General features: G+C 43.1%; 1 protein-coding gene across 8 annotated transcripts in view; it reads left to right on the top strand.

Moving 5' to 3' along the window:
• Positions 1 to 15,091, top strand: part of ZFAND6 (zinc finger AN1-type containing 6) — a 99,178-nt gene that overhangs the window by 46,054 nt on the left and 38,033 nt on the right. For 2 of the 8 annotated variants that reach the window (XM_075006370.1, XM_075006369.1), the window contains one exon: positions 6,893 to 7,006. The exons of 1 other annotated variant lie outside the window; for it this stretch is intronic. In XM_075006370.1, coding sequence (XP_074862471.1) covers positions 6,965 to 7,006 — 42 coding nt within the window. In that variant the 5' untranslated portion in view covers positions 6,893 to 6,964. 5 more of the 8 variants (XM_075006371.1, XM_075006368.1, XM_075006367.1 and 2 more) reach the window with 5 other exon arrangements.

Below are 15,091 nucleotides of genomic sequence, written 5' to 3'. Positions count from 1 at the left end.
ATTTACAACCCATCCTGGACAATGATCCCCCCACTTTCACAGGCCTTGGGAGGCAGACCAGTCCTTGCCCACAGACAACCTGCCAACCTGAAGCAAATCCTGACCAGCAACTATACACCGGACCACAGTCACTCTAACTCAGGGACCCATCCATGCAACAAACCTCGTTGCCAGCTCTGCCCACATATCTATACCAGCAACACCATTACAGGACCTAACCAGATCAGCCACACCATCGTGGGTTCATTCAGCTGCACATCTACCAATATAATTTATGCCATTATGTGCCAGCAATGCCCTTCTGCTATATACATCGGACAAACTGGACAGTCTCTACGTAAAAGAATAAACGCACACAAATCAGACATCAGAAATGGCAATATACAAAAACCCGTAGGAGAGCACTTCAATCTCCCAGGCCACACAGTAGCAGACTTAAAAGTAGCTATCCTACAGCACAGAAATTTCAGGACCAGACTCCAAAGAGAAATTTCTGAGCTACAATTCATCTGCAAATTCGACGCCCTCAGCTCTGGCTTAAACAAAGACTGCGAATGGCTGGCTAAATACAGAAGCAGCTTCCCCTCCCTTGGTGTTCACACCTCCAGATCAACTGCTGGTAGTAAGCCTCACCCTTGCTGACCGAGCTAACCTTGTTATCCCCACCCTTGCTCTGGCTTATTTATACCTGGCCCTGCAGATTTCCAAGACCAGCATCTGATGAAGTGAGTCTGTGCTCACGAACGCTCATGCTCAAAACTTTTCTGTTAGTCTATAAGGTGCCACAGGACCCTTCGTTGCAGTTTCTAGTGGAGTGCCCCAAGGTTCAGTTCTGGGTCCTGTTCTGTTCAACATATTTATCAATGACCTGGATGAGGGGTTGGATTGCACCCTCAGCAAGTTTGCAGATGACACTAAGCTAGGGGAAGAGGTAGATACGCTGGAGGGTAGGGACAGGGTGCAAAGTGACTTAGACGAATTGGAAGACTGGGCCACAAGAAATCTGATGAGTTTCAATAAGGACAAGTGCAGAGTCCTGTACATGGGCCGGAAGAATCCCAAGCATTGTTATAGGCTGGGGTCTGACTGGCTTAGTAGTAGTTCTGCAGAAAAGTACCTGGGAGTTGTAGTGGACGAGAAGCTGGACATTAGTCAACAGTGTGCCATTGTAGCCAAGAATGCTAATGGCATATTAGGTTGCATCAAGAGGAGCATTGCCAGTAGATCAAGAGAAATGATTATTCCTCTTTATTCGGCTTTGGTGAGGCTGCATCTGGAATACTGAGTCCAGTTCTGGGCCCCCAATTATTGGAAGGATGTGGACACACTGGAGAGGGTCTAGCAGAGAGCGACCAAAATAATTAGGGGGCTGGAGCATATGACTTATGAAGAAGGGTTGAGGGAATTGGGTCTGTTTAGTCTGCAGAAGAGAAGACTGAGGTGGGATTCGTTAACAGCCTTCAACTTACTGAAGGGAGGTTGCAAAGAGGCTGGAGAGAGGCTGTTCACAGTGGTCACGGATGGCAGAACACGGAACAATTGTCTCAAGTTGCGGTTGGGAAGGTCCAGGTTGAACATTAGGAAAAACTTTTTCACTAGGAGGGTGGTGAAGCATTGGAATGGTCTACCCAGGGAAGTAGTAGAGTCTCCATCCCTGCAGGTGTTTAAGTTGTGGCTCGACAAAGCTCTGGCTGGGCTGATCTGATGGCATTTGGTCCTGCCTTGGGCAGGGGCTGGACTTGATGGCTTCTTAGGTCTCTTCCAGCTCTATTGTTCTATAATTCTATGATTCTATTCCAGTTCCAGTACTCCTCGTTGTACAAGAGATAGCAGAAACTTTGAAATAGGTGTGTATTTAGAACTTCAGTGCCGTGTGGACAGCACCAACTTTGAAATAGGTTAACTCAAAATAAATTATGCAATTTGCATTGCACAAATTACATACGTTATTCTGAGTTAAGGCTACAGTTTACAGTTTAGCCATAGCCTAGATAAGTGGGTAGTTAGTGATGCTGCTCACATAGAACCTTTTCCTTACATATTTTTAAGTGAATTTATTACTTGATAGATAGATTACTTGATGATAGATGCCAACTTATGAGCCCCAGAGACTGAAATTTTCTATGTACAGTGCTGGATTGAAGACATAATCAGCAGTAATACAAGCTCCCTACAGGTAGGTCTACACAGCAAAGTTATTTCACTATAACAGCTGTTACATAACTATCCTAGCATCTATGCAATGCAACCACTATTTCAAAGTAATTTTGAAATAGCAGTTGGTTTACTTTGAAATTGGTAAACCCCATTCTACAAGGAATAGAGCCTATTTCAAAATAGCGATTTCAAAATAGGTGGTGTTAAGATGAGGAATAGAGCTTATTTCAAAATAAGCCATAGTGCACCAACAGCTCTATTTCAAAATAGGCTCTGTGGCCATGGCCACATTAGCCCCTCCTTTCAGAAGGGCTATGGTAATGTGACACTTTGGAATATGCTAATGAGGCGTTTCCAGGAATATGCAATGCCTCGTTAGCAAGATAGCAGCTGCGTGAACTTTGAAACTGCTGGTTTTGACATGCATGCTGCCCGTGTAGCCAGAGGCCTTTTGAAATGGCCCCCTGATTTCGAAAGCCTCTTCTTCCCATCTGGTTTTGGGAAGAAAGGGCTTTCAAAATCAGGGGGTCATTTCGAAAGGCCCCCAGCTACATGGGTGGCACGTTTCAAAACGAGCAGTTTCAAAGCACACATGCCCACCATTATGCCAACGATGTGCTGCGTATTTATGGCAGCACCTCACTGACATATTCTGAAGTGCCACATTACCATAGCCCTTCCGAAAGGAGGACTGAGTGTGGCCACGCCTATGTGTGTAGATGCTTTATTTCAAAATAGGTAAGTGCTATTTCAAAATGCATTTTTGTGTATAGCTGTGTTATTTCTAAATAAGCTATTCTGATCCTGCCAGGGGCAGCAGCTGCAAGTCAGGCTATTGGCTGTCGCCACTGACAGGAGCGGGGAAACCTCTCCTGTGACTGGCGGTAGCACAGTCAGCTGCTGCCAATGACAGGAGCTGGGAAACTGAGCAGTGCAGTAGCGCTGGTGAGTTCCCCACTCCCGTGAGTGGCAGGGAGCTGGTGCCACCACTCACAGGAGTCGAGGAAACTGAACAGCGCAGCAGCAGGCAGCCCAGAGTCAGACGCTAGCCCTCACGTTAATGCAAGATACGCGCCACTTGAGTGCGTGTATCTCGGGGTTCTCCTGTACAAATCTTTTCTAAAATATATGACCAAATGGCCTTCAAGAGTGTGAGAATATGTTACGCTGAGATACCAAGGTGACCGGAGCCTTAAAATATGGCAGGTGATAAACAAAAGTAGACAATACAAGTCATGTAGATTAACAGTGATTTTGGTTGCCGCACTACAAACATGTCAGTATCCTTCACCAATTGTCTTATTTTGCCAAGATATTGGCAACCTGCCAGTAAATAGGTAAAAATATGCTCCCTTTGGATATTCCAATTCTTAGTGGGTTGAACCTTTTTGTTAATAAACTTGAAGCAAAATGTCCTGCCTACTAAAATGAAATTATGTTTAATGACAACTCCTGCAATGTGTACCAAGCCCCAGCTGCCCCTGTTGCTTGTGTCCCACTGAGTTGCAATCTCAGAGCCTGTCAGATTTGTTATCTACAGCAAGCAGAGATGGCAAGCACTGAATAGACAATGAAATGACTGCACATTCTTAAAGCATCATTGAATGGACCAGTGTTTCTCAGTGACCAGCCTGTGGACTGTCACTGGTTCCTGAGGTCTCCCTGCCACAGTTTAGGAAGGCTGCAAATTGATCCATTGTAGCAAAAGGTTGAGAAATACTGGAATATACAATATTGTGTATGGTAAAAGATTACTTCATTTAAAGGGAGCATTATCTGGCTACATGAGGCAAGTCCAGAGACCACTTTATATAAGCTTTCCAGATTTCATAATGAGCTGATTGTCTATAAGTGACATAAGCTAAATTAACAACGATGCTCACATTTTCTAGAAAAAAACAAAAACAAAACAAAAAAAACCCCTCTCAAAGCCTTATATTCATATGATTTTAAACTGTCCCCTTCTGGCAAACAGTAGTTTTGAAATGAAAGTTTTTTGAGAAAAGAAAAGCAAAGCAAAGAAAAGCAAAGAAGATGATAACATGCCACAGGCTGGGACTGTAAATGAGTGTAATAGAAAAGCAAAACAGAAAGATCACTCAGTTGGAACAAGTAAATGACAAGAACAGAAGAGCATGACAAGAAAGTCATACAGTAGTGATTCAGAGAATCTAGACAGGAAACTACCAGCTGATGAAGCACAGGAAGAGAATTACATCAGAGGAAGAGGGAAAGAAATCTAGTAAAAACTCCATCTACACTATAGAAAAACCACGTTTAAAGCAAAGGACTCTAACATGCTCATCCCACATACTTCTATGCGTCTGCATAACATTATTTAGTCTTGTATATTTTTGTGACAATTTTGTTGGCTGGTCTATGCCTACCATGCTGCACTTGTGTGACTGCAGCCTGGGAAAGTATCCCATTATGCCTCAGATACTAGTACCAGAGGCACATGATTTTAGTTATTCATGATCTCATGCAATCCATTTTGGGACAGCTTCCCATGCAGAGAGTTGGAAAGTAAAACAACTGGTTAACCTGGCTACACAATCACAGTGGTATGGTACCATATGCTGACCAGAAGAACTATGTTGGAACCCAGTTGTGGCCTAAGTGTGTTACAGCCAAGATAATGAACAGATTCAAAATGTAGTACAGCCACACAGTTAGGAACCATGGATTAATATTTTGTGAGTCAACACAATCATGGGGAAAATCAATTATATTATCATCTAGTTGCAAATCAGTTAAAATATGCTGCTTAAGGTCTCATCTTACACATTAACTCCTCCCACATTCAAGAAGGTTACAGTAAACAGTCTTCTGACAATGCCAAAATACAGTTGTGTGCATTTCTCCACTGTCTTAGCAGTTCTCATTTTCATGTGTCTTCACTGAATGCTTAGGGCAACTTTGGTTTAGAACTTCAGGAATGTGGCCTTCTACACCTGGAAATTCTGCATCCTTCCAGATTCCAGTGAATAACTAGAGCAGCGATCCAGGTTCGTTCACTACCAGCCTGCACCATCTCCCTATCCTCCTCCTCCTCTTCTCTTCTCATTTTCCCTGCTGCATGACCAGCAACTCTGATGTTATGCAAATACAAAAGAATCAGTCATCCTGTCTCTGAAATAGACAAAAGAGCTCCACTGATCTGTTCAATATCCATATGTCTGAGATGAAGAGATTGAAAACCTGCACAAAGGAGAATGGCTTATGGGATAGACCAAAGACAAACACGGGAATGTTAGAAATGGTATGAAAAAGAGACTTATAAGATGAAACAGAAGGGGTGAGAATTTGATCTCAAACAATCCCCCTTCCCTCAGAAGTGTGCTGGTATCCCACAACACACCACAACAATTTCCCACAAAGTAGTGTGCTGAACAGTGGTGCAGGGGACACTGTAACTCCAACCCATAATACCACATACATTTTTGCCAATACAACCTGGCATTGTTAGGTAGCACAGCTCTAGCAAAGACTGTCAAACGTGAAAGAAGTCGACTGCTATTTTGGCAAATACTTGCCAGCAGACATTTTACAATAAAACTTTCTAGTGTAGACCTGGTCTCAGATATCATTTTCACACTGAAACTTTTCCCCTTTCTAAATCTCCTCAGTCTATAAGTCTATTTTTGGATCATCTGTAACTTGATGTTATGTTCTGTGAAATCTTGATCTATGTCCTGTTGGAATCCTCTCCTCATGACATTCTCAAATTCCTATTAGCTAAACTCAGAGATTCTAAAATGCAATAATCTGGGTAAACTTTCCCTCTGAGAACTGGGAACATATCCTATCCATGTCATCTTCCCTAGCTTTCCTTCCCTTTCTGAATTTATTTCAAAATTGTTCTCTTCCCTCCCTCCCACCAAAAAGTACCCAGGGACTCACTTTTCCTTACTTCTCTGTCCCATCATCCAGCTATTCACCTGTGTGTAACTCCAGTCTTGACCTCTACCTTCAGCTTTCCACAGCTGAGGTTGCTCTTTTGCTTGTGCTGTTTTATCTGTCTAGAATTCTCACCTCTTATCTTTGCCTTCAAGCCATTGAGTCATTTATCCTCTTTACATCTCATTTTAAAACCTTCCTTTATGCTTTAAATTTACAGTTGACTCTCTGTGTGGTTATGTGATAGTGTGAACTGAAGATGCTATATAAAAAGCACTATATATATATATATATATATATATATATATAAAGACATGGTATTTTGTTTCAGTTCTCCACGGGGAAATAAAACTAGGGTGACATATTATAGAGAGCTACAAGATATTCCAATCTCGAGCTGACTTTTTATAGGGGACATAAAGTAGATAAACTAAACTAAAAGCAAGCGGCCATGAATGGATTTGATTAACTGACTGACTTGGCCATGTCCATGGAACAATAAAAAGGCTGCATGTAAAATTTATCCCAGGTTAGTAAACCAGCCCCATTCTTCTTTTCTTAGTAAATTCCAAACATCTTCCTTTCCAGAAGTGAGTAGAGTGGAGAGCTGAAAAGATGAAACTATGTAATATCTTCATAGCAGCAGTCAAATAAACAGATAATGAAAACAAAAAGCAGTCAAGTAGCACTTTAAAGACTGGCAAAATAGTTTTTTAGGTGAGCTTTCGTGGGACAGCTTTCGTGCTGGCTTCACTGAGCAAAATCCTCTAATCACGCTGACTTCAAAGGAGTTGCCACAGGACCTTCCTCTCTCTCTCTCTCTCTCTCCCCACAGAGCGCCCTGCTGCAAAGTTGTCCGAATATGAGGTCGCATGAGTCAGTGATGTAGTTGTGAAACACTCCTGGAATGGGACGCAGCCACGCAAAGGGCTGGAAGCTCTGGTCGGAGGTAAATAACACGTCATGAAACATGTCACAAACAATCGCACAAACCACAGAGTCGGACCTGCCAAGTCTCGTTACTTTGGAAGGCGGTTCCAGCCCTTCTGCTGGACCGAGCAGCGTCAGCCCTGGCCCCTTTTAAAGAGGAATCGCTTGTTTTTCAGTCTGCCACGTTTGGACCGCGGCTGTTAAAGACGCAGAGACATCTCTCGACAAGGGCGACTTGGTGGCCCGGCCGGGGCAGTTCCTGAGCGTTCAGTGCATGGGCATGGCTGCGGGGGAAGCGGGGGGGAATCAGGGCTTGTGCCCTATCAATATATCTTTGTCTGGTGTTGTGACACAAAGCTGCTTCCTATTTGGCACTTGGCCCCTTGCCTTCCTCTTCCTTCTCCTCCCTCCATATCCCCTTTCTCCTTCCTTCCTACCCATCAGCCCTACCCCTGCCCCCCTTTGCACATCCTCGCTGTCCGACCCACAGCCTGTGCCGCCACCCTCGCTTATGTTACCTACCGCCCTGCCCCCCTCTGCTCTGCACCTCTAACCCCAGCTGGGTCAGAGAGGTGTCGTACCCGGACTCTGCCCCTTTAAATCCTCTGCCCAGCTCTGTGGTTCACGTCGCCGCCGTCTCCTGTAATAATTAGTTGCGGGAGCTAGTGCCGCCACCCTCCCGTCCTCCCTGCCGGCTCCGCCAATCAGCGCCCGCCCGCGTCATGCTCAGGGCAACGAAACAGGAAAAAAAAAAAAAAAGTTTAGTAAAGAGCGAGCGAGCGGGGCTAGTGGCGGCGGCGACCGGGCGGAGTGGGGGCTTCAGCGGGCACCGGAGCCGGGTGAGAGCGCGGGCGGGCGGCTGCAGGGAGCGGAGGCGCCCCTGTCGGTGAGCGTAGAGCAATCCGCGGCGCCCGGAGAGAGGGAGGCGCCCTGACCGCGGAGGTGGAGTGACAGTGGGGCGCCCTGACCCCAAAGGGGTTGGTTGGGGGGGTGGGGGCAAGGCTGATGGGCGGTGCCCCCGACCCCAAAGGGGTTGGTTGGGGCCTCCGGGATGACGGGGGGCGCCCCTCCACCCCAAAGGGGTTGGTTGCGGGGGGCAGGGAAGATGGGGGTGCCCCCGACCCCAAATGGGGGGGCAGAGTGAGAGAGGGTCACGAGGAAAGAGTGGGGGGGAAGAGTAAAGGGAGGCTGAAGAGGGCGCCCCAGGGCAGTATGGGGACTATGGGGCCACCCACACAAACAGAAAGAACAACAAGAAGTCTTGTGGCACCTTGTAGACCAACAGATAGTTTGGAGCATAAGTTTTCGTGACTCTCACCCGCAGAAGCTGCTGTTGCCCCCACCCCATATTTGGGTGGGTGGGTGTGAGTGAGTGAGTCAGGTGAGTGTCCAGGAAGGAGCATCAGAGTGTGGCTTAGGACTTCCTGTAATATATGGGGCTGGGAGGATGGGGTATCCGTGGGCTTTGGACTCCGACTCAGACTGATACAGCCAAACTGAATTCCACCCAGTGTGTTTGTTTTGTGTTTAGTTGATGGTTTCTCCCTTTTTTGGTTGTTCATCTCTCCCCACCCCCAGCATTAATAGCGTTGAAGCCCAAGGGCAATTGCTTAAGAGTAGAAGTTTATACTAGTGTCCTTCAGTGAAAATTTCCCTTTCCTTGTTACTCAACTGATTTGCAGGTATGTTGTCTTCAACCGTAGAGATGGGTGATGTGATTCCTTGGTTTCGTCGAGTTTTAAATGAAGTTTCAGAATAAAAGGCGCTCTGTAGAAGCGATCAGAATAGGTTGTTTTGATTTCTTTAAACAATACAAGATGCATTTTTGAGAGAATTTTCATAATTTTTTTCATCAGCTCAACTGCTAGGTAAACAGGGATTGCCACTTCTGTTGTAAGAGGAGGGCTTGGGTTTGTATGCTGTTTATACAGCAACCAGAACAGTTAGGCTCCAAAGAAGATAAGGACTTTAGGATAACACTATATTATAAATAATTATTACTTGGGTGACTAAAGTCCAAATACCTGTCCGCACATGAATGAATTTTGCTTCCTGGACATCATACATGTGACACCAGTCTCCTAGCTGAATCAGTGTGTGTGATTGATTTGGCTTTTTATTTTAAAAGACTACATTTTTTCTAATCCCTACAGTTGTGAAAATAACCTTTCTAATGTACTGTTGGTGCAGTACTTTCTAGTCTTCTAAAAGCCTAAAATACTAGGTCTGAGTGGTACAAACTGCTTTTTTTGTGCAGGTACTGAATACTGGCATCTCAGCCGCCCTAGTCATGGGATTGGCTGGAGAGATGGGGCGGGCACCTAGCTTCCCACAGGCACCTCCTTTTTTTTTTTTAAACACAAAAGGGGCACTGGGCACAAACATCACCTTTTGACTCACTGTGTTGTTGACGCTGAAAGAATGACTTCCTAATGGTGAGCATTAATTATCTCGCTGATCAAAAAAGTTTCAGAGAGTGCACTATGTTGAGTCTGATAAACTGTAGTCCTTCTCCTCACTCTTTGGACGTTTCTGTGACTGTTTCTCTGCCCCAGCATTCTCAGTGGAGGCTGGCGGGTGAGACAGTCTGGTAAGGATTCTGCTGTTCTCCTGTGCGTTTGTAATCTGTTTTCAATTATTATTAAACTTCTGTTAGCTAAATACAGTGAGGCTGAGATCACGTGTATAGCCTTAACTTTGTATCCCTGACATATGACTTTTTAAAAGGAATTTCATTCCTCTCCATTTCATCCAATTTATTTCTTGTTATGGCCTTTTGGTTTCACCTTAAATAATTCCTTTCTTGGTGTATTTACAGTTTTTTGAGTTGTAGATGGTTAATAATACCATCTTTCCTGTAGGTGACCGGAAGATTTGTATGTTATCCAGTCTTAAACTTTTTCATCTCTTAACCATTCCCTCCTGACTCCTTGGTAATTTTTATTGCTGGTCTTTCTGGCATTGAGGTGCATGAAAATGTATTTTGCATTAGACAGGGTCTCCAATTCATCATGTTCCCTTTGTCTTGTCTGTTATGCCTTTTTGTTCTGCCCAAAATTTCATTGTGTAGTATGTGTTTGTCTGTACAGTGGTTTTTTTGTTTTTTCTCCTGTGTGTATCTGTGAAAGGTCATCCAATTTTATATTTGCTACTGCTCTTCTATCACTTCTGATGTGAGTGTTTTTCAGGTGACTCCTTTGGAAACTATTTCTGGCATGCATTTCTTATGTCTTCAGTATTTTTTCTCTTCATCAACAATTAGTTTGGTATATTATACAAGTAGAAAGTGGCTTCTGGTTTGGCATATTGTTTTGCTCTCATAATTAAACTGATGTATATTTGAAAATATAAGAACTTACAGTATTTAAAATTCAAAAATGGTCTCCACAAAATCCCATACAAATAACTTTAAAAAGATAGTAGCAAGTTATCAGAAGAGGGTAGAAATATTAACACTAGCTACTGAGAAGTTGCTATGGTTACTGATTAGGGTACCTCCTGTTCCCGTGAAAATGTGCTTTTTTGCAGCAACTATATTAATAACTTCTTCTCTTTAAAGAATTGTAAGTACACTTGTCATCTAATTGGGATATCGTTATGCACCTGGATCATAGAGTAGCATTTCAGAATCCTGTGATGAACAAATTTTGGCTTATTCTATTCTGACTTAATAGACACATTTAATTTCAGCTTAAAGAAAAGGGCAAACGTTGAATTCAATGGCCTAAGAGTATGTATATATCAGCATGTTCAGTCCTACTGTAGGATATTACTGTCCCACGTGAGAGAGATGGATGGTGTCAGGACGTGGTCTGGATACTTCCAGGGGTGCTGTAGCCAAAGGTCTGATGTGTGATGTCTACCACCAGAGCTTTCACCTGTATAGTTCTGTCACAAGCACTACTCTTTCTGGGTCTTATTGCGTACCATGACCCTTGGGAGTGATTGAGACTTCATGAAGCTACAGTTGTCTGGAAGGGGTAGCCAATACTCAGCTGTTTATCCTTCACAAAATATCTGTTACTCATCTGAGTTAGGAACTGCCCGAAACTACTCTGTCCAATTTTATGCTTCTAATTAGAAAGAAGTACTATGAGGTGCTTTTTGCCATGCTGACTGATGGAGACTTCGGGTATTTAATGTATATAGGGGGGACTAAGTGTATTTAATTAGACTTTCCTATACTGTCAGTCACAAAAACACACATTTGACCTTCTGTGGCTAGGTAGGCATCTAAGGCCTGGTCTTGGTCATATGCACTTTTGTTATTTCCAGACTTGGTTGCAGAAGTGCAATGTATCTTTCACTGAAAGCCTCGAGAAAAGCACTAGAAAAACTACCTACAACTCATTCTGTTGGCTTCCTGCAGAATAAATAGCTTCAAGGTCTTGATTATAATGCTCTGGTTTTAGCCTAGAATACCTCAGGTACTGCTTTAACACCCAGGCGCTTGACAACCACTGACAGTTTTGCTTCTTTTGAATAATGGAATTGTATACCACCATGGAGAAGCTCATCTGCACAGGGGAGAGTGGTGAAATTCACGCCCACAGGATCAAAGGATGAGCACTAGCTTCAAAAGTTTCAGCTGAAAATGCAAATCTCCATTCTTTGATCTGTCCACACAGCAACTTATAACCTACTACCATATCTGCAAAATGCAATCTCATGCCACTAACTTGTGCCAGGGAGGAGCTGGTAAAAATAGAATACCTCAGTGATAAATCGTTCTCTCCTTTTTGAGGATGATGTCTAGAGACCATTGCCAATCAACATGGTGTAAGACACTAACAGAACAATGTTTGGCATATGCTTTTGAAATAAAGATTTGTAGGGTCATTTGTATATAGTCATGACACTAGTGTATGTGTAAGTCATCTATATTGTGAAAAAGCTATTTTTATTGAAGAATATTATGTATTGAGAGAGAATCTGGTGATCAGTAGATATACCACTGTTTTCAAAATTATTAAGAATAGTAAACTTTTTTCAGTATAGCATCTTCAGAAGCATAGTTATGGTTTGTATGTATATTCACAAATTTCAAAATTTGCCTGGGGTGGGAAAGAATTTGCACACTAAATATCTACCTTTTTAATTTTAAGTTTGTTACTAGTTTACAGTGAAGAGAAAGTTAAAACTTAGAGCTGCATTTCTTAAAAATAAATAAATAAACCACACAGCCAAGAACAAACACTATAATAATAGTAGCATATTTGACAGCTCTAGGGGGGTGAAGACCTGTTTTGAAGACCTTTTCCTACTATGCATGTAGAGAAGGTGAAAGCTGTGGTTCCTTATGTTGCTTTGTCACTTATTAACCTGAGGAAACCTAGGCAATAAGTATTATGTGTTTCCTAAGACTCCTTCACAGGGGGCATCAATTTTTGCAAGCTTTTGTGTCTCGCATATGAGGCTGTCATGTTTTTATGTAGATCACCAAATGGGCATCAGATGACAGCTTTTAATCACTACCATTCTGCTTTGTGAACTGGTGACTTAAATGTAAAAGGCTCAGTTCTTCTTTTCCTGGGTTATTGTCTCACTGATTTACTATATCTTTTATGTTCTTAATATTGTAGGAGAAATAGACTTCTGGGTTTTCTACAATTAAAATAATCAAATGAAATTAGGCACCTTCTTTTCTTACTCCTGTTACCAGTGCAAGTTACAGCAGTAGCTAAGGTGATTAGGTGCCTGGGTTTTGACCAGAACACCCAATCAAAAAGGGATCCTGGTGGTTCCTGTCAGTACTGCTGAATTAGTGCTTGACTGTCCAGTGGGTGGTACAGTGTAATGGGGCTGGCAAGTTCCCTGCAAAAGCTTCTGTGCTGTGCAACTTCTGGAAAGCTTGCAAAGTGGCATCCGGGAGGCTCTGCATTCTGTCCCTACCCCAAGCACTGTCCCACTCCCCCACTACTCCTGTTGGCAGGGAACGACAGCCAGTGGGCACTACTGGGGCAGTATTTGTGGATGGGGCAGTGTGCAGAGCCACCAGGCTGCACCTCCTCACAGGAGCTGGAATGGGTCCTTGTCACTGCTTCTGGGAACTGCTTGCGGTAAATGCTGCCTAGAGCTTGTACCCCTGAACCTCCCATGCATCCCAGCTCTCTACCCTAGCCCTGATCCTCCTCCTATCCTCCGAACCCTTCAATCCTACCCTGCAGCCCTCTCCTACACCTGAAACCCCTCAGCACTGACTCACTCCAGAGTCTGCACCCTCAGCCAGAACTCTTGCATGCCTGTCCCCTGACCCAGCTCAGAGCCCCCTTCTGCACTCTGAATTCCTCATCTTCAGTCCCACCCCAGAATCTACACCCGCAGCTGTGGAGCCTTCACTACTTCCTACACCCCATCCCTTGAGCCACCCAAGTGAAAATGAACAACTGAAGGAGATAGGAGAGAGTGAATGATGGGATGTGTGTACAAAGAGCAGGGTAAGAGCTTCAGAGAAGGGGTGAGACAGGTGATAGGGCAAGGGTGTTACGTTTAGCTAAAATTTGAACTTGTCTTTAAAGCTGCTTTTGTTAGTGTGACACTATGTTAATCACATCTCTGCTGTGTCTGTGTATGTTGTAAGAGCGGGAGAGGCATAACTTCCCTCCTGAGTTTGAAATAGTGAATTATTTCCCCAGACTGTGATCCAGAAAAATATAGGTTATGTGTGCAGTAATTCAGCCTTTGAAATTCATGTAAGTTGTGCTCATTTTAACAGTCCTAATTGTGGTCACCTTTGGGGCTGGATTTAAGCCACCCATCCTTACCTGGATTTCTAACCTGTGAATTCATCTGTGTTCACACATGCTCTTTGGTATGCAGCAGATAAAAATCCAAGATAGTTGTTTCCTTATTTCACTTCTCTGATCTGGAAGGTCTGTTTCCTTAACAAAGGCAGTAAAATTTTCCATGGCCCGCTTAAAGAGTAGAAGAAATGTAGTACTCTAAAGACTAACAAAATGATATATTTGATGATGAGCTTTTGTGGAACATCACCGAATAAATCATTTTGTTAGTTTTTAAAGTGCTACATTTCTTCTGCTTTGTTTTGTTGGAGTACAGACTAACACAGCTACCTCTCTGTTAGTAAGAGTAGGGTGTTCTTGACCTAAATTCCCCCTTTACTATGCAGTATGCTGGTCCTTTGGATCAAGGGTCAGCAACCAAAATAGCAATAACAGCCACTTTTTTTCCAATTTGGTAAAAAAACTAAATTCAAGAATCACAGCACATGTGAATACGAGACATTTCTTAATAAATAACATCAAACCATACTTTTTGTAACCCCTGTTTTAAGAACAGAACACATACCATGATTTATAATGTGATACATGATTACTGCAGGGCATTCACAAACTTTTTACGTATTCTATTTCCTCACACTTTGCATGTGTGTTGGTAGAAGAGACTTCCTGACTTTCACCCCTGAAACCTCTCTCTTTGCAGGAGGCTGGGAGAGTTATCCAATGTTTCACGATCATGTATCATTTGCTATTTAGGTATGAATTGCTCATTTTGGGGCTTTTAGATGTTTACCATATATCAAAAATAATGAGGGTGATTTTTTTTTTTTTTGACTTTGCAATTATAGCATTGGGAACTACAAAGAAGTCCTTAAAGAGCCACATGCGGGTCTGGAGCTGCAGTGTACAGACCCCTGGTTAAGATGGTGCAGTTCACTTAATGGTGACTGCATTTCTGTGTTGAAGGGTAAGTATAGGGTTTTAAAGCACTCTAGGACACTTCAGGAGAAACGCTATTATGTACATACAATACAAGGCTGTATATGTAAGCAACAAAACTGGTTTTTAGGGCAGAAGATGATGTTTTTTCAGAGCAGGGTGGTTTTGATCTTAAGGTTTTTGTGACTGTAGTTACTGTTCTCACGGGCCTTGAACTTCATACACTCCAAACAGAAAACTAGAAGTTTGTCCTAGGTATCACTGAGATCCCTTTACAGGTCTTACTCATGTTGCTTTGTTTGCTTGAACTGTGTTCTTACCATTCATTGCTTAGATTGTGTGGCACTTATAATTTTATGCTTTCTTTTGCCATATAGCTATGCAGAGGATCTGATTCATTTTATTTGTAATACTCAGTTGGAAAG

Source organism: Carettochelys insculpta, chromosome 12 (genome assembly GCF_033958435.1).
Source record: "Carettochelys insculpta isolate YL-2023 chromosome 12, ASM3395843v1, whole genome shotgun sequence".
Taxonomy (NCBI): domain Eukaryota; kingdom Metazoa; phylum Chordata; order Testudines; family Carettochelyidae; genus Carettochelys; species Carettochelys insculpta.
Note: the sequence above shows the minus strand (reverse complement) of the source record. Positions and strands in the feature narration are given on the sequence as shown.